The following is a 21,413-nucleotide window of genomic DNA, read 5'->3' as shown; positions in this document are numbered from 1 at the left end:
CTTCACTGTGACACTATCCTCATCTCTGTCTGTAAGGTGTCAGTTAGAGTGATGAAGTCGTATGAAAAAGTTTAGGCACCCCTGACAAGTTCCATGATTTTAATTTATAAATAATTAGGTTTTTGGATCAGCAATTTAATTTGAGTTATCAAATAACTGAAAGACACAGTAATAAACAATAATTTGGGGGTGGTGCTGGAGCAATGGATAAGACGCATGCCTTTGGTGTGAGAGACCTGGGTTCAATTCCCCACTGTGACACATCCACCATTGTGTCCCTGAGCAAGACACTTAACCAGAGGCGTGAGACCTCTGACATGTAGAGCAATTGCAAGTCGCTTTGGTCGCTATTTCAGTAGTGAAAAGAGGTTGAAAATGTGCAATCAAAACGAAATTAGACAGGTGCATAAATGTGGGCACCCTTGTCAGTTTGTTGATTTGAATACCTGTAATTACCTAGCACTGATTAACTGGAACACACAATTGGTTTGGTGAGCTCATTAAGCCTTGAACTTCATAAACAGGTGCATCCAATCAGGAGAAAAGGTATTTAAGGTGGCCAATTGCAAGTTGTTGTTCTCTTTGACTGTCCTCTGAAGAGTGGCAACATGGGGGCCTCAATACAACTCTCAAATGACCTGAAAACAAAGATTGTTCAACATTATGGTTTAGTGGAAGGCTACAGAAAGCTATTGCACAGATTTAAGCTGTCAGCGTCCGCTGTGAGGAACATAGTGAGGAAATGGAAGACCACAGGCGCAGTTCTTGTTACGGCCAGAAGTGGCAGGCCAAGTAAAATATCGGAGAGCCAAAGGCGAAGGATGGTGAAAGAAACAGCCCACAGACCACCTCCAAAGACCTAAAACATCATCTTGCTGCAGATGGTGTCACTGTGCATCGTTCAACAATTCAACGCACTTTGCACAAGGAGAAGCTTGTACGGGAGAGTGATGCGGAAGAAGCCTTTTCTGCACATACGCCACAAACAGATAAATGTTTGAGGTCTGCAAACGCTCATTTGGACAAGCCAGCTTCATTTTGGAAGAAGGTGCTGTGGACTGATGAAACAAAGATGGAGTTATTTGTTCATAACAAGGGGCGTTATGCATGGCGGCAAGACAAACACTTGCTACCCACAGTAAAGTTTGGTGGAGGTTCCATCATGCTGTGGGGCCGTGTGGCCAGTACCAGTACTGGGAGTCTTGTTTAAGTTGAGGGTCAAATGGATTCCACTCAATATCAGCAGATACTTGAGAATAATGTAGAGGAATCGGTCACAAAGTCGAAATTACGCCAGGGCTGGATATTTCAACAAGACAACGAGCCAAAACACTGCTCAAAATCTACTCTGGCATTTATGCAGAGGAACAAGTACAACGTTCCCCAGACCTGAATATCATTGAAAATCTGTGGGGAGATTTGAAGCAACCTGTCCACGCTCGGCAACCATCAAACCTAACTGAACTGGAGATGTTTTGCAAGGAGGAATGGTTCAAAATACCTTCATCCAGACACTCATTACAGGCTCCAGGAAGCGTCTGGAGGCCGTTATTTCTGCTAAAGGAAGCTCAATTAAGTATTGATGTGATATCTCTGTTGGGGGTCCAAATTTATGCAAAATCGTCGTTTGATGCAGATTTGATAGCTCAAAATTAAAAAAAATACCCAATTATGTATTTATAAATGAAAATCATGCAAATTGTCAGGGGTGCCTAAACTTTTGTATACGACTGTATGATGTTTATTTAAGACATCTTTTTTATTTTTCTGTGATGGACCGTCGACCTGTCCAGGGTGGATCCCGCCTCTCGCCCACTGGCAGCTGGGATTGGCTGCAGCCCCCTGCGACCCTGCACAGATAAGCAGGTATAGATGTATGGATGGATCTTTTGCATTTTGTCGACATGTTCAGTCTGTTCAAACTGCTGCAGGAGGATCTGAGACAATAAATAATTCATTTCCAACACGAGTGAAGGCGTTTGTATGTTTCAACCCAAGTGCTCGACGCATTGTTGAGCAGTCAGATTACAGGAACTTCCCTTCAAGCCAGAGTCAAGATTTAACGAATGTAGAAGAGTACAACGAGGGAAGGTTTGAAAATAACGCTGTGTTTTAAATAAAGAAGCAGAAACCAGCGGACTGGAAGCAACACATTGATGGTGAAGTGCAACTTCTTTCTCTCTGCGTTTCTTTTTGGAATATTAAGTAATTCAAAATCAATAATTTGAAGGAGACAAGTCTGAGTTTATCTCTGCAGTACTGAAGCCCTAAACGGCCATAAATTCATCCATTATTTTACTCAGTTTTCCCGTGATAATGGGTTACTTTAATCTGTTTTCTCAAGATTTCCAGATTTTTTATGTCACTATCTTGAAATAAGAAAAGCTGTTTTCCTGAGATAACGGGATCATTTTTACGAGATAATGAAATATTAATTAATAGATAATTAATTTAAGATCTTGAGAAAAAAAAACTATAGTCTAGCGCAGGGGTCGGCACGTAAGTCTGGCATCAGGCCAATTGTGTTTGATAATTTAAGTTGTTCATGTGTCGATAGCATGTTCATCGGTAGAGCATGGGGCTGTCAATTAAAGGGTTGTGTGTTTATTCCCCACATGGAGTGAACAGTTTATTTTTATCCTCTTCAACAAATTAATTATTAGACTGTTTCACATGCTCACCATAAAGCATGTACTGGGGTGTGTGCGTCACAAAACGACCACAAAGTGACACAAAATGACCACAAAGAGACACAAAACGACCACAAAGAGACACAAAGTGACACAAAACGACCACAAAGAGACACAAAATGACCACAAAAAGACACAAAACGACCACAAAGAGACACAAAGTGACACAAAACGACCACAAAGTGACACAAAAAGACACAAAACGACCACAAAAAGACACAAAACGACCACAAAGAGACACAAAGTGACACAAAACGACCACAAAGTGACACAAAAAGACACAAAACGACCACAAAGAGACACAAAGTGACACAAAACGACCACAAAGAGACAAAGTGACACAAAACGACCACAAAGTGACACAAAATGACCACAAAGAGACAAAGCGACACAAAGAGACACAAAGTGACACAAAATGACCACAAAGAGACAAAGCGACACAAAACGACAACAAAGTGACACAAAATGACCACAAAGAGACAAAGCGACACAAAACGACCACAAAGTGACACAAAATGACCACAAAAAGACACAAAATGACCACAAAGAGACACAAAGTGACTCAAAACGACCACAAAGAGACAAAGTGACACAAAACGACCACAAAGTGACACAAAACGACCACAAAGTGACACAAAATGACCACAAAAAGACACAAAACGACCACAAAGAGACACAAAGTGACTCAAAACGACCACAAAGAGACAAAGTGACACAAAACGACCACAAAGTGACACAAAACGACCACAAAGAGACAAAGTGACACAAAATGACCACAAAGAGACAAAGTGACTCAAAACGACCACAAAGAGACAAAGTGACACAAAATGACCACAAAAGACACAAAACGACCACAAAGAGACAAAGTGACACAAAATGACCACAAAGTGACACAAAAAGACACAAAACGACCACAAAGAGACACAAAATGACCACAAAGTGACACAAAATGACCACAAAGAGACACAAAGTGACCACAAAAAGACACAAAACGACCACAAAGAGACACAAAGTGACACAAAACGACCACAAAGAGACAAAGTGACACAAAACGACCACAAAGTGACACAAAATGACCACAAAGAGACAAAGCGACACAAAGAGACACAAAGTGACCACAAAGTGACACAAAACGACCACAAAGTGACACAAAACGACCACAAAGAGACAAAGTGACACAAAACGACCACAAAGTGACACAAAATGACCACAAAAAGACACAAAACGACCACAAAAAGACACAAAACGACCACAAAGTGACACATAATGACCACAAAGTGACACAAAACGACCACAAAGTGACACAAAATGACCACAAAAAGACACAAAACGACCACAAAGAGACACAAAGTGACACAAAATGACCACAAAAAGACACAAAACGACCACAAAGTGACACAAAATGACCACAAAGTGACACAAAATGACCACAAAAAGACACAAAACGACCACAAAGAGACACAAAACGACCACACAATAAGACACAAAGACACAGCAGCAGCTTCAGACCAGCTATGTGGATCAATAGCCAGTAGGCACACATCCTACTGAGCCTGTGAAACGGTCTCTTCATAGCTAATTTGTTGAAGAGAATAAAAAAGACTTTCGCCCAAAACTCTCCATCTTCACCATCGCTGTCCTTCGTTCGTCTCTAGTAGAACTTTCTTCTTTAGCCGAATCTTCTGCAGCTGCAGAGTAGACAATGCTTCCTGTTTACACCAGCATGCACATGCCCAGTGTACGTGAACGGTCACATGATGTGTGTTTTCAGTTGTTTTAATACAGACGGAGATTAGTTGTATGTGGCTAAAACGCTGGAGTGGATGGAGCCTTAAATTGACAGATGTTTACAAAAGTTCATAATAAACCAGCAGCAATTTAATTTTTTCCCCTTCCTGTACCGAGGTACTTACCGAACTGAGATTTTTGTGCACCGTTAACTGACATGTATGAATGTATGGCCGCTTGGGGCTTCCATACTGCAGAAAGAACTGACGCAGCTTAAAGATCAGAACATTATAGGCAAAGCCATCACCTCAAACCGGGTCTCTGTTACCATATTAGGATAATCTCCATCAGATGTCCAGTAAATCCTGAAACCAGCAATCAATCCCTCTCACGTTTGGCCAGACTGCACCAAGTGCTGCATTTCATCAGGTCAACCTTGAGTTTTTGGTTTGACTCACTGGTTTGGGGTCTGGGTTAGATTATCAATCAATATCCACAAAGTCAGTATGTGTGCTCTGGGTGTGCATAGTTCACTGAAACATGTAACTGGCCCTAAACACTAAATGTGCGTCTTTTGGGTTTCTAAAGTCGCCTTAGTTCCCCTGAACCAAAGTGCGATTTCTTCAGTTACATTATTAAAATTGTCATAGACCAACATTAGCTTCCACAATGGCAGCAGGATGCTATAACCAGGTTTTAATATAAAAACATGAAATGATGTCATGATAATAATTTGAAAGCGACTCTGATTAAAATGCTGATTGATCAGAGAGTCTGATTTATAGAAATCTGAGCGATGATGATGTAATGACCTTGTAGTCAGGCGGTAGTTTCCCTTGATGGGAAGTTTTGTTGAGGTTTAAATCATCGTTAAATAGATCTGAGTTGTTTCCAGGAAGACACCAGAACGTGAATTTATTTTCAGCCTGTGTTGGACAGTGACAGCTGCAGACAGAGGCTGGACAGGTGAGGCTCCACCAGGTGAGGCTCCACCAGGTGAGGCTCCACCAGGTGAGACGCCGGGGCGCCTCAGAACCTGAGTCTGATAAAAAAAAATACAACACAACAACTATGTTTTTTTTTCTTCTTATATTTATTGTTAATTGTTGTATAAAGTATGACATTGAAAATTAGCAAATGCGGTGAAAAAGTCACTCTTATCGACCTGAGAGGCGACTAACACAAACAGATTAGTTCATGTTAACTTACTAACTACTGTAACGGGCAGCTGCTCAGACCCAACACCACCAAACACTCAGCAGGGAACCCGCCAGGGCCAGGACGGGCGTCGCTGTGGTAACGGCGTTGCCGGAGTTGCACAGGTTGCTGCTGCAGCAGCGGTAGGTGAAGCCGGAGATCGCCGGGAACATCTGGGAGAGGCGGGAGTTATCGCAGTAGGTGTACCTGATGCACTGACGGATGGTCTTCCCACCTGCAGACAAAACAACACACACTGAGGACAAACCACCCAGAAAATACTGCGATAAGCAGAAATGCTTTTTTGTTTTTAGAAGTAAAAAATTATGCCTCTAAACTTTTGTTCCCCAATATATTCAATTTAGAAATGTGTCCCCAGGCATCGAAGGTGATTCAGTGGAACTCAATGTTGGTAAAAAACTGTTTTTGAAACTTTTACTAAAAGCTAGTGGTATAAATACACATAAAGTTATTCAACCGCAATTTATATCATAATTTTAAATAAAACATATAAAATAAGGTGGAATCTACAAATGACTGGACAATAAAACACTAACAATAATTATCAGGATATAATTTTTTTTTCAATAACAACAAATGTTCAATAAACGTTTGATTTTATTCAGTGGAATTATTCAGGAATTAGGACTTATTTTCTTAAGGTGTTCAAAGGAAAAAGGAGTGAAAAAAGCTTTTACTTAATTTTCCTCCTGGATATTTGTTGACAAAGATTTTATCAGAATAGTTCTGAATGTTCTGCCTCAGATTTGTTTCTGCCTCTTTTTTGTGTGAAAAGATTTACAAGAAATATATAATTACAATCTGGCTAAAAGTATTTCCAACATCTTATTTTGTTGGAAAATGTCTAGTTTTCTGAGAATAAAAGGATCTTACAGTAGACGACGATTTTGGCGGCCCGCCACGTGGTGGGTGGGACATGGTACTATAACTTAAATAGCTCAAAATGGCTTCCAAATATCTGTCCACTGTGGTGGACGTCATGCATTGAAAGGGTTAAAATCCTCAAACCACAAGAGAGTTTACTGCACTCAGTAAAAGTAAATGTTAAGTTACAGCACAAACTTCTGATTATTGTCATCATCGAGCATCATTTTCCCTGCAGGCGGTTACCGTAGCGTTAGCAACAAGCTATCTAATCCACAGAGAGTTGATGTAGAGAAGCAGGGGGACACCAGAGGGAAAACTTTCCTTCAGAATCATAACAGCACTTTCTGCCAGACGGACTGAACAACAATGTAGTATTGTTACTGTAGTATTCTAACTTTTAATTCAGAAAAAACGATAACGCCGTTGGTCACTGACCTCTCTCACTCAGAGAGATGCACGAGTCCTCGTCCGTGCACTCCTGCACGTTCTCACAGCGGCCCGTGTAATCAGAGCACTTGTAGCAGCGAAGTCCAGAACCTGCAGAGGAAGAAGAGACTTTACTTTACTCAGCTCGACCAGCGTTCGCACAGATCGAGTCGAGCGTCACCGACACCTGTTCCAGGTGAGCCGGGAGCTCCGGAGCGTCATCGAACCATCGCCACAAGAATTACGTTCATGTTAAATAATTAGATAAAAGGAACAGAAACTGCTAAACTCCTGCTAAAGTAGCTAGCTTAGCATAAAGGTAGCTACACTACACTGGTACAAAGGTTTTAGAACAGCCTCCATGTTTGTAGTTCTTCTGTAAATCTAAGTTGTTCAAGTCCTGTGAAAAACCTTAAATGGTAGAAAAATAAGTTAAAAACAGACATTTTTAGATCTAAAATGAACAAATAAAGGAGTTTTGTTCATTATTTCACTGTAGGATCAACTGATGACCAGCTGCTCTGTCTGCCTTCATTAATATTATATAGAATATCTATAAAATATAGTGTAACATGGTGTTTATATATATATATAAATAAATAATATAGCCAGAGAAGATAAACACAAAGTTTAGGTCAGCAAAACTGAGATAAACAGTTTTCAGGGATCAATAATGAGTTAACAACTTCAAGTTATTCTGCAGCAGTGGAAGGAAATGAAACACATTTCTACAGTAATATATATTACAGCTGTGTTTTACTGGCTTGAAATGCATTATCTGTTTGTACATTATAATAAAAATATATTACTGTGTTGCTGTAACAGCTGTTAAAGGGAGAGGAGTCAGCTGAGGCCACTTTTCCTTTTGAATAATATATTAATAATTTAAAATATGCCTGCTCACGCAGACAATGCTGCTTTGAAAACATCCCATAATATAAAGACAACATTTCAGAGGGAAATATGTGGAGCTGATAATAACGTTTCTCTTCACTTTGGGAAAACTGAGCTCAGGGGAGCAGAGGGAACAGGACTGAACTCTGCATGAACCAGCACAGACTGAACACACAGGTGAGGCTGATCAGACAGTCACGGAGCACACAGACAGGATGTTTACCAAAATAAAACAGGAAACAAGAAACACCAACATCCCAGAACTGTGACAAATTATAATCCAGTAATAAAATACACATTGTTCTGAACCGGGTCTCCTGAAGGACCTCGAGTCACCTGTTGAAACACTGTGCAGATCATTTAGGTTTTGTTTTCCATCTCACATTTAAATGTTCCTCAGCAGGAGGTTCCTGTTGGCCCGAAATGGAAAATCTGATGCCGAGGGAGTTTGTTGCGTCTGTGGAGGATTCACTGGAGCCTCTGCAGTTTGCATGCAGGAACCAAAGAGGTGTGGATGATGCTGTTCAGGTACACATTCACGCTTACTGTCTGTAGATTTCTGCACGGCTTTGAACACAGCCCCCCCCACATGGTCTTAACTTGTCCTGTTTCTCTGCAGGACAGATCCCTGTGTCGCTGGTTTTTATACATTTGGTCCACCAACAACTGCAGGAGCTCCTGTAGCTGACTGATGGCTCGGTCATAGCGAGGGGAGTGATTCTGCTCAGCGGCCCTACACGCCCGTTCAGACTTAAAGCTGCAGTCGGCAACAACCGAACTAACGATGCAAAACCTTCCATGTCTGCCTCCAAACCCAGAGACAGGAGCTGTTTGGCCTGGAGACACCATCCTGCGAAGGGCTCGCTCTCCATGGCGAGAACCTCACCAGAACCCCGGTCCCTCTCGCAGCGACCCGTCTTCTCAAAGACGTGTCTCCGACTCTTGGCGGCGCAGGGCAGAGCGTCCCGGTTTCAGAGGCAGCTGGATGAGAGGCTAGTACAACCCGGCCTCCCGGCTCAGAAGTTATTCCCCAGTGTTTGTCATCACACCTCTTTGCTTCTCATTGATTTGAAGGCCATGGCATCAAACATACTGAGCAGGAAGCTCTGTGCGGAGACGGGACGTGTTCGGCATAAGGAGGCAGGGTCAAACCCGGGACTTTCGCTCTGGAGAACAGCGTTCGAGTCCCGTGCGAAACCAAGTAAATGCTGAATTATTTAGAGTTTTAACTTAAACATTACTGAACTCTATCACGTGACTGACATCGTTTACTAACTTTAACCCAAACTATGACGTTTTCCTGAACCTAACCAAACTGTGACCATTTCACAATGTTAACCACGTTTTGCAGGAAACGCAGGTTGGTTCTGTTCTGTACACTGTAGTTGGCCGGACGTCGCCACGGCTTCAGAGCGTTGTTTGGAGAGGACCGGGCAGAGCGTGGGAGTGAAATGCCGCGGGAGCAGCGCTGCAGCTTTCAGACAAATAAACCCCCGCAGTCTGTCTGGATTCTGCTCTGACAGCTACGCCGTTTACCCTTCAGGAGGAGCTCGGAGTTAACTGCTTTTATTAGATTAGCTTTTTACTTTAGTTTTTGGGATTACGACGTTGATTTATCTTCACTGGAGCTTCTCAGTAGCTTCCAGTGTTGTTGTCAGCGTCGGTCGGCACAAAGAGCTCTGCTGGACTACTACTACATATTTATATAAAACCAGATAAAACAGGAGAAAAGAAGAAGCTGAACTACCTGCTGAGCCCAGAAAATATGTGTCTTTATTCCAGCTGTTGTTGTACTTAGGTTAGCATAGCATAGCCCTGATCGATCCATTCAGAAAACTAACATTTTAGAAGTTGTTGTGCTGACAGACCTGACAAAGCATGAATTCATATATTTACCAAATCTGCATCATATCGTTGTTATTTCGGCATCAGTTTGATCCATTTATTGCTATTTAATCACAGTAAAATGTTGACTTTGGGTTCATGCAGCTGGAATAATCGCAGGTTGTGTTCATTTGCGTTATCGCCTTGTGTGTGAACACTCAGCAGTTGTCCAACAATAAAAGCCCAGCGGGAGGAAAAAAAATTTGCGTTGTATGTGAACACACCTTTAGAGGCTGCTCCTGGCTCTGACTGGTTGTTTTGATTTGTGCAAATGGCATCAGAAGCAGTAGGAGGAGCCAGAGGAACCTGATCACCTGTCTCATGTTCGCCGTAGAGAAAGTGTCCAGCAGAAGTTATTTTTAAGAAAGTTCATACTGCAGCTTTAAGTGTCGGGCTGATTCATAGCTGTAATAAACCTGATGATAAGCTGATTTAAAACGCCAACACAGTGGCAGTGTGTGAAAGAACAACGGCGCCTCCTCCAGAAGCTCAGCTGGTTTGGGATGACCTACAACAGGTGACAAGAACAGGCTGCAGCGTCCAGTCGGAGTGGCCGGTAAGATGGGAGGCTGGAGATACTTTACAGAGTCCTCTTCTTCCTCTGTGTGGAGAGTTTGAGCTTCCTTAGACTGCCAGGTTGTGGTTTAGATAATCAGCTCTTATTGAGGCACTAAAAGCACTGACCAGGAAAGCAACCCTGCTGGATTAATGGACCTCTAAAACCTTCAGACCTTTCTCCAACATCACTTGGATTTTGCTCTCTCCTTCTGCTGCAGCCGTTCTCCACGTCTCATTGTGATTTCTAGACTACCTCCCTCCCCACATTTACACCCAGCACATTTTGCAAATCTCAGTTTTTTCACAGTGGAAAGATAAATTACTGTAAAATGAAAAAACAGCTCCTGGTTCCTGAACTATTCTAGTCTTCGTGCAACAAGAGGGTTGTTTGTTCCTTTTAGATTCACACAGGCAAACGTACATGCGTTTACACTGCTGCAGCTCTCTGGAACAAACCGAGGGGTCTGAAGCTTCTGGTAAAGAAATGGTAGATAAAAAGTCGACTGATTCGAGTTTATTAACATTTAGAGAGCAGGATGTATAATGCAGATATTAAAGCAAAGTCCTGTATGATCCATAATTCCTGCAGAGTCCAGTCTAATCTGCTGTCTGTTCTCTCAGCAGTAACTTTTTAGACAGAAGCTTCATTAATGATTGAAACAGAAATATTCTTTGGGTTCTGCTGTAGTTTTCAGAGCAGGTCCAGTTTGTCAGACGTCACTCAGCTGCTTTGTTCTCTTTAACAAGTAATGCTGTTAGATTAGATCTGCTGCCAGTTAGGATGATATATATCGGCCTTGTGGGCGATTCTGATAATCTCAAAATGCCAGATATTAATCTGTCTGTCACTCATAAAACAGTCAAACATAAGACTTGTTTTCCTGTCAGACTCTTCTCCTTTGGTAAGAAGAGCTTTATTGTGTTTTTATCTAAACTGAATGACAGTCTGTGATCGCAGTCTTGTATTTCCCTTTATTTTTGTCAAATAATCTTAAATTAATCTATATTATAAACCATTAATCTGATGTTTTTATACTGATTATAAATGCTGAATAAGGAGTGAGAACAGATTAGGGGTAAATGAATGTAAATGTAAAGTTATTTTTAGGAACACGAGGTTCAGAGGTGTCAGTATGTGATCCGTCCCGGTCCACTCACCCACGTGAAGCATCCCAAAACAAACCAGCAGGAATAATCCGAGGCGGCGCTTCATGTCGTCTCCCTGCAAACGAGAAGGAAAGCTGGAGTGAAAGCAGGCAGGGGAAGGAGTCGGGTCGGAGCAGCAGAGCGTCCGGCTGGGTTCTGAGTCCGATCTGTTCCACTGTGACCCGACGCAGACCGCAGAGAACGGCTCTTTGTCCAGCGGACCACAAAGACTCCCTGTCTGGCCAAACATCCTCCTCCTCCTCCAACAATCACTTGGCTGCTGACTCACTGAGTGTGTGTAGTAGTACACTGTTGGTGTATACTGCTTTTCTTCTATTTAAAAGGTCTTTTCATTCCTCTATAGTCACATCTCTGCTGTGTGTATGGTCACTTCTCAGGGATTAGCTTTTATTCCATCAACAGTGAGCCAACAGAAACTTGAACTCCCGAAATTCTGCAGCTACACCCTGAATATCAGATCTGAGCAGCAGGAGACCCAATCCCATTTATTTACACAGCACATTTTAAATAACATAAAACTTAGACAACACGCTACTGGTGATTCAGAACACTACAAAGCAAAAACGACCAAGCAAAGACCACAAAGCTCTCAGGCTGGATTAAAGGTCAGAGGTCCCCGGCTGAATGATGGTCTACGCTTTCACAGAGGGTTCACAATGTGCTCCATAAAACCTGAATACACCTTAAACACTCAGTAAGAGCTAAGAAAGAAAATAAAAGCATTACTCTCCTGTTATATTTCAAACATGAAATTTCTCTATCTCCACCATCGCGGCTGCCGTCTTGGTTCCAACAGACGTAACTCGGGATTTTCCCTGACAACTTGCAGTGTTATGAAAATAATTGCTCCTGTTGGCTTGTTTTTTGTGGAACTTCCGGGTTCTGATTGATTACACCACCAGAAAAACCATAGATACCTCCTCGTTTCAAGTCTCTTTCCCGTTGAAATACTGGCATTTTGAGCAAGTCACAGTTTGTCGGTCACAAAATTGTCTCGTTTTTAGCTGAAAGTGAGTAAAAACATTCTTTAAACTGTAACAGACATTTAGTTTAGTTGCTAAACTACAAGTTATCGAATTTTCAATGAATCTGAACGACGACCTTGGCAGTTTTATTGCCCGCAAAATCTGCTTCCATTGGCTAACAACGTAAGAAGCAGCCAGCGGAGTGTGCTTTAGCCGTGCCGCAGGGTCACACCTTTGGCTTTGACTTCACTGGAAAGTGTTGTGCGATTATTGAACCTATAAACATGGTCTTGGTATCATTTTAAAGGATATTTCAAGCTCTTTCTATCTGTACAATTTGTTTTAGCATTTAACCATGTTGAAAATGTTGTTCACATACCCAATTACAACCTCTAATAAGAGCGCTCTGTGTAAGTTTATTCATTTAAGAATGAAATAACTAGTGTTACTTTCGTCAGACGAAACTAAACAAAACATATTCGTCAACGACCTTCCCCCCCCCCCCCTGACTAAAAGGAGACGAAGACAATGTCCTTAAACACTGATGCAACTATTTTAACAAATGACGAGACTAAAATGTCATCCATAAAACAAAAACGTTAATAAAATCTCTCTCTCTTTGTCAGTATAAAGAGGAGACAAAATTTTCTCCCTCCCTTTTTACTTGAACAGTCTTTTCAGTCAGCTGTTTTTTTTCTTCCGCTGGGCGACGACAAAACGTAACAAAACGTTTTTTCCCTGAACACCTGCTGTGAACGCATGCGCGCTGCGTTGCCCTGCCTTCTTCACGCCGTTGTGTTTACGAACTTGTGGCCGCTGATTGGGTAACACCTGAGACACGCCCACCACACGGGAGAAAACACACGTCGAAGCCCGCCGCAGAACGTTGCCAGGAAACATGTCGTTCAATCAGAAAACGTCAACGACCGCAAAACGTCCTGAGATTGAACTCTTGGTGCGCGAGGAAAACGTCACTGTGGTGGTGGTGATGAACATGCTCGGGAGAAAGAGGCGTTTTGATATTTGGTCCCATTTCAAAGTCCAAGTGTCCCCCCTGAACCCTGAACCCTCACAGACCTTTCTTTACTTTAAGAGGCTGCGAGGGCTCAAAATGCTGCGAACAGGAACATCACAGCCTTTTATCACGTGACCCCGACGAAGCTGAAACACGTTGCACACCTTTTGTTTTATGTATTATCTTTAAGTCCTGCAGGCTGTCGAAAAGGGAAATGTCAATATATATTTGTCAATAATCAATAAACTATTGTTGCTCAAAACAGCATCATTAAGCAAAAACTAAGTTTGTAATAATTGCTTTTCCTCTGACTTCATGTGTTCTACGCAGCATCTTAAGTTCAGAAAACTTTCAACAGTTTTAACATCAGCTCAGGTGTCGACGCTTGATTGTTTATTGTTTTCTTCTTCTCTTATCAGGCAGATTTGCAGTGATGCTTCTCTCGCTCCAGGGCTTCCCCTGGTAACCCCCGTGTTTCACGTCATGCCACTATGAACTGTGGGAAATTCCCTCAGCCAAAGTCTGCAGAAATGCGGAAGGGTCTTTAAAGTCTGTGAGTGCCTGGTTATATCGGACGGGAAGCAACGTTGTTATAAGATTTCTGGAAAAAAACACCATGAACTTGAAGCGGCACATCGAGCCAGAACTGAGATCAGTTAATGTCTCCTTTGCAATAAAAATGAAATCTAACGCTCAAATTTTACTAAACATTTTATCAATGTGAGAGATGAGTGAAATAAAGACTAAAATGATAAAAAAAAATCTCTATTTTCGTTTGAGCAGATTGACCAAAATGCTAATCAAAATTATACTAATGAGTTAGAAAAGAATAAAATGACGGTTAATGACTAAAACTAGACTAAAATACTTTTCTTTTTACTAACATCGGATAAAAATACCCAGACTTTTAGTCAACTAAAACCTGATAAAAAAACAAAACTGTATAGAGCAGGATAAATATGACAAAATCTAACAGACATTTGAAACAGGACTGAGACTAAATTTTAAATGGCTGACAAAATTAACACTATTAATAGTATTTTTATGTCACATTTGCAGCTTTAAAAGGTAATTTAACCTCATGTTGCAGTTACTACAAAACACACAAACTCTTGCATTTCTTCATACCAAGCAAACTCTTCCGGGATAACTGCCCTTTAAGACGGATAATGAAGAAGTCTTGCTAGCTTCAACCTTTTTATATCCAGTCTATGGCTTAAACACACTAACAGCATGAAACTGTACAACATTATGAAAAGGAACCACAATGTGACTAAACGTTAGACACCAGATGAAAGGAAACTATAACACACCTTGTGCCCTGACATTCACATAACTGTCCTTACAGCAGACAAACCTTTTTTTATTTTATTTACAGTCTACCTTAAGTACAGTTTCTCTTCCGACTATACACCTTCAAAATAAAAGCCCCGACCTTCAAATCTTAAATAATGGGCCAAAGAATGACCTTACTTTAGAAGAAACCCAGTACAGCGCAGCAGCGGGACTAAAATCTTACAAACCTTACAATTTCCCTGCCTATTTAACTGATGTGTGCAGATGATGATAAATCACGTTCATTACACCAGTTCACGGGGGCCCCATACCACACAACAACCTTTGTAGTCAGGGGTCACTATTCTACAGCAAAAGTGGCAGAAAATCAGACCCACACAATGCTGAACCAGGTCCAAAGACACTATCACAGTCTGCATCGTCCTCTCTAATTCCTAATTCTTATCATTTCAAGTTTTAAGTTTCAACTTTATTCAGCAAGAAATTCCTTTCCTCTTGCTCATGCTGACTGTAAATGAAGTGTAATCTGCGTTCAGTAAAGCAGCAGGCAGACACTGTCGGAGAGTTGGGAATTTTTAGGGCCCCTGTAAATAATATTAAACAGAGACTGTCTAGACCTGCTCTATATGAGAAGTACAATAAGATGCCTTTTGTTAGGAATTGGCGCTACATAAATAAAACTGATGAAATAACACACGTGCATTTTAACATTTACCTGTGCAGGTAAAACTCCACAGAGGAAACAGTATATTCATGCCTTAAATATTCAAGAAACTCGAAATACGATTTCTGACACCCCTAAAATGGGCCGTACCATGATGCACCGGGCAGACAAGACGCTAACGTCAACGTTAGGAAATGGTACGGCCCATTTTAGGGGTGTCAGAAATCGTATTTCGAGTTTCTTGAATATTTAAGGCATGAATATTTTTTTGGACAATGCACATTTGTTGCTTCTATATTTTAAAAGCAGTACATGTTTTTTTTTTATTGTGCAAATAAAGCTTTCTAAAGGAATTTGTTTTGTTTTTTTAACTGCAAGCTTTATTTCAGAACGTTTAACAAATGATGCTTTAGGAAAGTGGGGGGACGTGTCCCCAGGGCCCACAGAGTAAATGACAACTCTGCCTCTGTTTCAAGTTATTTGATCAAAGCTATTCTGACATAAGTTGAGTCAAGTCAAATAAGGTGTAGATAAAATCCCATTGTGTTAAAGGTTTACATGTCTATGTATGTGTATGTATAAAGGGGAGCCTTAAGACAAGCGATTGTTCAAAGAGGAGGATTTTTATAGTTTTTGGCTAAAGTAGTGGAATGCTAGGTTAGTATTTTATGCATCTTACCCCAGTAGCTGGGAAAAATGTCTTTTTCCTAAAAATTATTTGATTAAATACAAAATAATTTGCTACTGTAGCTTTTTATTTTAGTTTAAACTAAGCACAGCCGTCTTCAAGACACAAAAAAAGTCTGCAGTTTCAGATTCATTTTTATAATTATTTGATTAAGCTACTCAGCGGGATGCGTTTAAAGTGTAGAGCTCCACCTTTAAGAGCTGCAACATTAAAGTGAAGAACACGTTATAATTATGATCCAGTTATATAATAGGCGATGTATTATTCTGAAATGGGTCGTTCTGCATTATGAGTACTTTTGCTTTTGGTATTCTTTCTTAAGTAAAATGTTCAATGCAGGGCAGGTTTATGTGAACAGCACACTTCAGCAACAGGTTAATTCAAAGTGCGTTACATAAAAGCAACATAGGGAAGTAGAAAAAAGACTTTTACAAGAGTCAAATAGAAAATAAAAAGGTCAATTTATCTGGTGAACATATTTGTTCACCCATAGTGGGTTATGAATAATCAGACTTTTCACCCTCCATTGTTTTGCTTTTTTGATTTCTCACAATGGTCAAACCTTGTACGATATTTATTTCCTCTTATTCGTGATCGTATAGTACTGTACTGTGGTATTACTACTTTTACTGAAGTTCTTCCAGCTCTGAGTGCCGCTCTGTCCTCTCTCTGGTGTGGGAGGCTCTGGCGTTGGATTGGCATTTGTTGTGGCGCTGATGGAATCGCCAAGGCCCGAAATCTGGTTCACAAAAAGCTTTTCTTAAGAAACACTAAACATTTAGCTGTTACTGGGGTACTTTATGTTTTATGTCTTTTCTTGTACATTTGCTTGCAGCTTTTATCTCGTGCAGCCATCTGAAAATCACCTTGTTCTTTGCAAAGCGGTTACCTGTTGCAGTAGGTGACCCAATCAAACTATTTTAAACGACACATTGTGCCAAAGCTCAGGGTCGTGTCCAGCAGCCGAGCGCCGCAGAGTATGATGACACAGAAAAAGTGGTCTTTTCTCTGCAGCGCTTTGCTCGGCTGTGTTTGCATTGTCATGCATCAGTTCCAGGGTGTGACAGACGGGGCTGTCGGCTGCTGCACACAGAGACGCGACTGTATCTGCATCCAGCTGCCGTCTGAGGCCTTTTGTCCAAACATTCGCTTCACGTTTAAACTACTTCACTTTCTCTGCAGTTCACAGTGAAGAACAAATCTGAAAAACTACTAAAGTCCGACACTGACACTACAGCTTTTATCGTGTCCCCTTTCCCGCTACTCTCCACCAGGACGCGTTCTGTAAACATGAGGGTTTATTCTCATTCGCCAGATAAATGAATATGTGAGCGACCTGCGGAAACCTGTGCAGGTTTAGTTTATTCATTACTTCTCTTATGAATAAAAACACAGTGAAAACGTGTTCTGCATTTTTCAGGTTTCATTTGGCCTCTGATGTGTAGAAATAATGATCTTTAATGAGTTTTGGTGACTGAATGCAGCTTAGTTGTTACAGTGGAGTCTGACTTCAGGTCAGTGTCTTGTCTTTAAGCTTGGACCTGCTTATCAAAACATGCAGTGCTCTAATGTTTTCTCTGAGCTGACCTGTGAATTACCAGGAACACCAGGGGCCAGTTCAGCGCAGATAAAACGAAGCAAAACGTTTTCAGCGGAAACGGTGGTCCCCTGACCTGCTGTGTACGCAAGCGCACTGCATTTTCCTGCCTTTTTATCGCCGTTGTTGCAGCTGATTGGGTAACACCTGAGACACGCCCACCAAACGGAAGCAAACATACCTCGAAGCCCGTTGGAGAACGTTGCGCAACGTTGCCAGGAAACATGTTGTTCAATCTGAAAGTGTTGCAAACCGGTGCAAAACGTTTTGAGACTGAACTCGCCCCAGATTTTGTTTCTCTGTTTTAAAACCTGGGAGGGGGAAGGTACAGATCAGAAAAACATTTTATCACCACTGATCAGCCATAACATTATGACCACTGACAGGTGAAATTGATAACACTCATTATCCCGTTACCATGGCACCTGCCAGTGGGTGTGTCTATCAGGTAGCAGGTGAACATTGTGTCGTCAGAGTTGATGTGGGCAGTGAGAGGATTTGAACGTCTCCAAACTGGCATCAGAACTGGTCCTAGGAAGGAGAAACTATGAACCGGCGACCGGGTCATGGGAATGAGTCTAAGGTGTGGACTATACGCAAAGGTGCAGTTCAAAAGATTTATTAACTCAAAAACCAAACTGAAACATGCTTACGTGAAGGTGCAAGGCAAAGTCCAACACTGAGGTAATCCAAAGTGACAAGGTAAACAAAGAGCAAATTAGTGTCCACAATGGAAAATCCAAGAACACAGGGAACAAGGCACGGCTGAAGACTAAGTACGTCACAAAGACGGAACAGAACTGAAGGCTTAAGTACACAGGCAAACGAGCAGGGAGGCAAGCACAACTGAAACATATCAGGTAATCATACAACAGGAAACAAAGCTAGACAAGGACACATGAGAACTGAACAGTACAAAATAAAACAGGAAGTATGAAAGTTATGAAAGTAAAACAGAAAACAGGGAACAACAGCATGACAGAACAAAACCAGGGCAGGGAACAGAGACAGGACCAAACAGGAAACAGGACTACACAAACATGGAGACAAAGGACTAAGAACTAAGACACAGACACAAGTAGAGAACAGACAGGGCACAGTGATCAGAGGGAGCAGACAGAAACAGAAAGAGACTAGGATGAAACAGTAGACAAGACCAAAATAATAACAAGCACAGAAGTACCAGGATAGGACAGGAACTAAGAACTGAGGCAAAGAACTAAAACGCAGGACTAAGAACTAAGATAAGAGACAAGACAGATCCTAAGTAAAGTTAAACGTGCGAAAAAACTAAAGACTAAACTTAGCTTCAAAACAGAAAACCCTAAACATTACAAGATCAAATAAAGCTTACAGAAACACAGAACCCAAAACCAACGTGGGGAGCGAAGGCCGATCCTACAGACGAGCTGCTGTAGGTCAAACTGCTGAAAGAGTTGATGCTGGTTCTGATAGAAAGGTATCAGAACACACAGGGGAGTCCAGGCCTCGACGGGCCAGGGCTGTGTTGGCAGCAAAAGGGAGACCAGCAGGTGGTCATAATATTGTGGCTGATCAGTGTATATTTACCGTCTCCTACTGACAGTGCTCGCTGTTTTACCCGTGAACACGATCATTCCTGCACACAGTCCGAAAATCATCCCCTATTCGCTCCTCCCCTCCTCCTCTCTAGGGACTTCCAAGCAGAGGACTGTGCAGGGAGGTCGCCGGCAGAACGAAAACACTTTTTGGACACTACTGGGGTCGTTCTCTCTCTGCACCGTCGCACAATTAAAGCGTGCCACATCAACATCAGCTGGTGGACCATGATGGTACAGCACATACCGCTTGGCTAGTGACCTTCAGCTGGACACTGCTTTTCAAAATGTGATACCTTGAGTCCACAATATAGGCCAACACATTGTAATTTCTGATTCGATTATTTATCCCATCCTACACAATAGATCTGTAGTCCTATTTGTGTAGCTCGGGCTACAAATGAGCTCATGAGCTGCCATCTATAGTACCTGCTGCTCATTAGTCCAAACTGACAAACAGGAAGTGAGGGCATCCAATGGGCTTTAGAGTGTCTTGAGGGGGGAGTCAATCAGGAACAAGTTCAGCTGTGAGTCTTGAGGACAGACTGGACATAAAGATGGACGACACGTCTCCACTTCCTCCCACTGTACAAAAACACAGGGGTCCGAGCCTCCGTATCGAGGTCCCGCCAGGACCCAATCACGAGCAGGGCTCAGCTGTCAATCATGACGTGGAACCCCTTTGTCTTTAAATCCAGTCTATGATCTGGTCTGCAGTGTTCCCTGGAGAAAGGGAGGGCTTTTTGAAAATGCAACAACTTTGACTTCTACCACTCAAACAAAGTTGGCTTTAAGCTTAAAGGCGACGTCAGAGTCGAGGCAGCTGCAGACTGTGTGTGACAACAAGCGAGCAGACGCCTGTGGACAAAGGTCATTTCATTCAGCCTCGTCCGCAAACAAAGAAGTCACAGTTTCACCATTCGCCAGCCTCCACTCGCTTTCTGACGCACTGACAGCAGCAGCAGATCACCGCTGCTGGAAGAGTTGATTTTGAAAAGCGGTTTTGGCTTCTCTGAAATGAAAATAGTCAGAGCATTATGGGACGTCAAATCCCTTCCTGCCCTCCTTTGTTTTTGCGAGTTAACAGATTTCCTCCCTTTTCTTTAGACTTGAGTCCAAGTGGCTGTTAAACCCTGCAGGAGACCCACAAACCTTTTCACACTCCGTCTCCTGGAGACAGACAGACGCACACAAAACCACGTCAAACAGAAACTGTTTGGCTTTGACACAAAACTTAAATAAATTCTCCATTAAAGCAGCCGGGGTGCAGAGCAGCCTCTCGACCCAGACCACCACCCCTGACCTCTGATTTCTTCCTGACTGATGAAGTTTACTTAAGCTACTTATTGTTGAATCATAACTCGGGCGAACCTGAACACAGACATGATACATGTGTTTAGATTCAGTGTGACTAAAGCCTGGTGCAGACTACACGACTTTCACTGACATTAAGTCACAACACTGAGTATGACGATGTTATGAAGCGGCGGTCTGACGAAGAAGCAAAGTGCGAGGGCGCGACAGACTCCAATCAGCGAGTCATCAGCGGCAGCAGATGTTCTCCAGGTACAGAGTGGCAGTGTTAGTCAGGAACGCTCTGATAAAGAATTCGACATTGGTTTGATGTCTTGTCGTTATGCAGCTATAATTTCAAATTGGTAAACCTACAGCCTACTTTTTTATTTTTGTTTTAAAATGGAGACCTTTTCCTACGTTTCCTCCTCCCGTCCAGACTAAAACGGCAAAAACGAAGACCTGAAACAGAGAAGTTTGAAAACGCAGCTGACCCCGTTTTTCGTTTTTAAAACTGCGGAAAACGTTTTAGTGAAAACGGGCAAAAACAGAGGACTTTAGAAACGACGACGCAGACGCTCGGCTGGAAGAGTTTTTGACTTGGTATTTTTATTAAAATATTCTATACCGTGCAAGTAAGCCTACACGTGTACTGTGCATGTCGCCGTATTTACTTTGCGACGTCTGTTTTCCGCCGCCACAGTCTCTTTTAACTCCCGTGTTACATTCAGTAACAGTACCAGCTCGTTCTTGGTCCATGAAAAATAAAATCTGGTTCTTCGTCTGCAGTACTTTATTCTTCCCCAAATCTTCTTTAACTACAGAATAGACCTGCTTCATGTTTACACCCGGAACAGCCAATAGATGTGTGTTTTCAGTCGTTTTA

At 42.0% G+C, this 21,413-nt stretch overlaps 1 protein-coding gene across 6 annotated transcripts; it reads right to left on the bottom strand.

Annotated features, from left to right (window-relative positions):
• Positions 1–5,310: 5,310 nt before the first annotated feature.
• Positions 5,311–19,793, bottom strand: cd59 (CD59 molecule (CD59 blood group)). Of its 6 annotated transcripts, none has more exons than XM_038705667.1 (4): positions 11,424–11,809; positions 6,939–7,040; positions 5,628–5,850; positions 5,311–5,460 (listed from the first exon to the last, which is right to left on the bottom strand). In XM_038705667.1, exons 1-3 carry the CDS (start codon positions 11,659–11,661, stop codon positions 5,651–5,653), a joined length of 540 nt encoding a protein of 179 aa, XP_038561595.1. In that variant the 5' UTR covers positions 11,662–11,809; the 3' UTR covers positions 5,311–5,460; positions 5,628–5,650. The 6 variants fall into 6 exon arrangements, with proteins under 6 accessions (XP_038561595.1, XP_038561600.1, XP_038561598.1 ...); XM_038705672.1 differs by lacking the exon at positions 5,311–5,460 and adding an exon at positions 19,664–19,793 and having other exon boundaries at positions 5,495–5,850; positions 11,424–11,487; XM_038705670.1 differs by lacking the exon at positions 5,311–5,460 and adding an exon at positions 18,311–18,535 and having other exon boundaries at positions 5,495–5,850; positions 11,424–11,487.
• Between the last annotated feature and the right edge of the window lie 1,620 nt (positions 19,794–21,413).

Source organism: Micropterus salmoides, unplaced genomic scaffold (assembly GCF_014851395.1).
Source record: "Micropterus salmoides isolate LMB-PRFRI ecotype aquatic unplaced genomic scaffold, ASM1485139v1 Ms_hic_scaffold_8, whole genome shotgun sequence".
Classification (NCBI taxonomy): domain Eukaryota; kingdom Metazoa; phylum Chordata; class Actinopteri; order Centrarchiformes; family Centrarchidae; genus Micropterus; species Micropterus salmoides.
The sequence above is the reverse complement of the archived record's forward strand: the minus strand, read 5'-3'. Positions and strand labels throughout refer to the sequence as shown.

Bases quoted from the DNA above. Each gene is read 5' to 3' on its own strand.
- cd59 (XM_038705667.1), bottom strand. From the start codon at position 11,661: ATGTTTGGCCAGACAGGGAGTCTTTGTGGTCCGCTGGACAAAGAGCCG. The intron at 7,041-11,423 runs GTGAGTGGACCG...CTTCCTCTGCAG, and splicing joins TTTTGGGATGCTTCACGTGG to GTTCTGGACTTCGCTGCTAC. The intron at 5,851-6,938 runs GTCAGTGACCAA...TTTTGTCTGCAG, and splicing joins CATCTCTCTGAGTGAGAGAG to GTGGGAAGACCATCCGTCAG.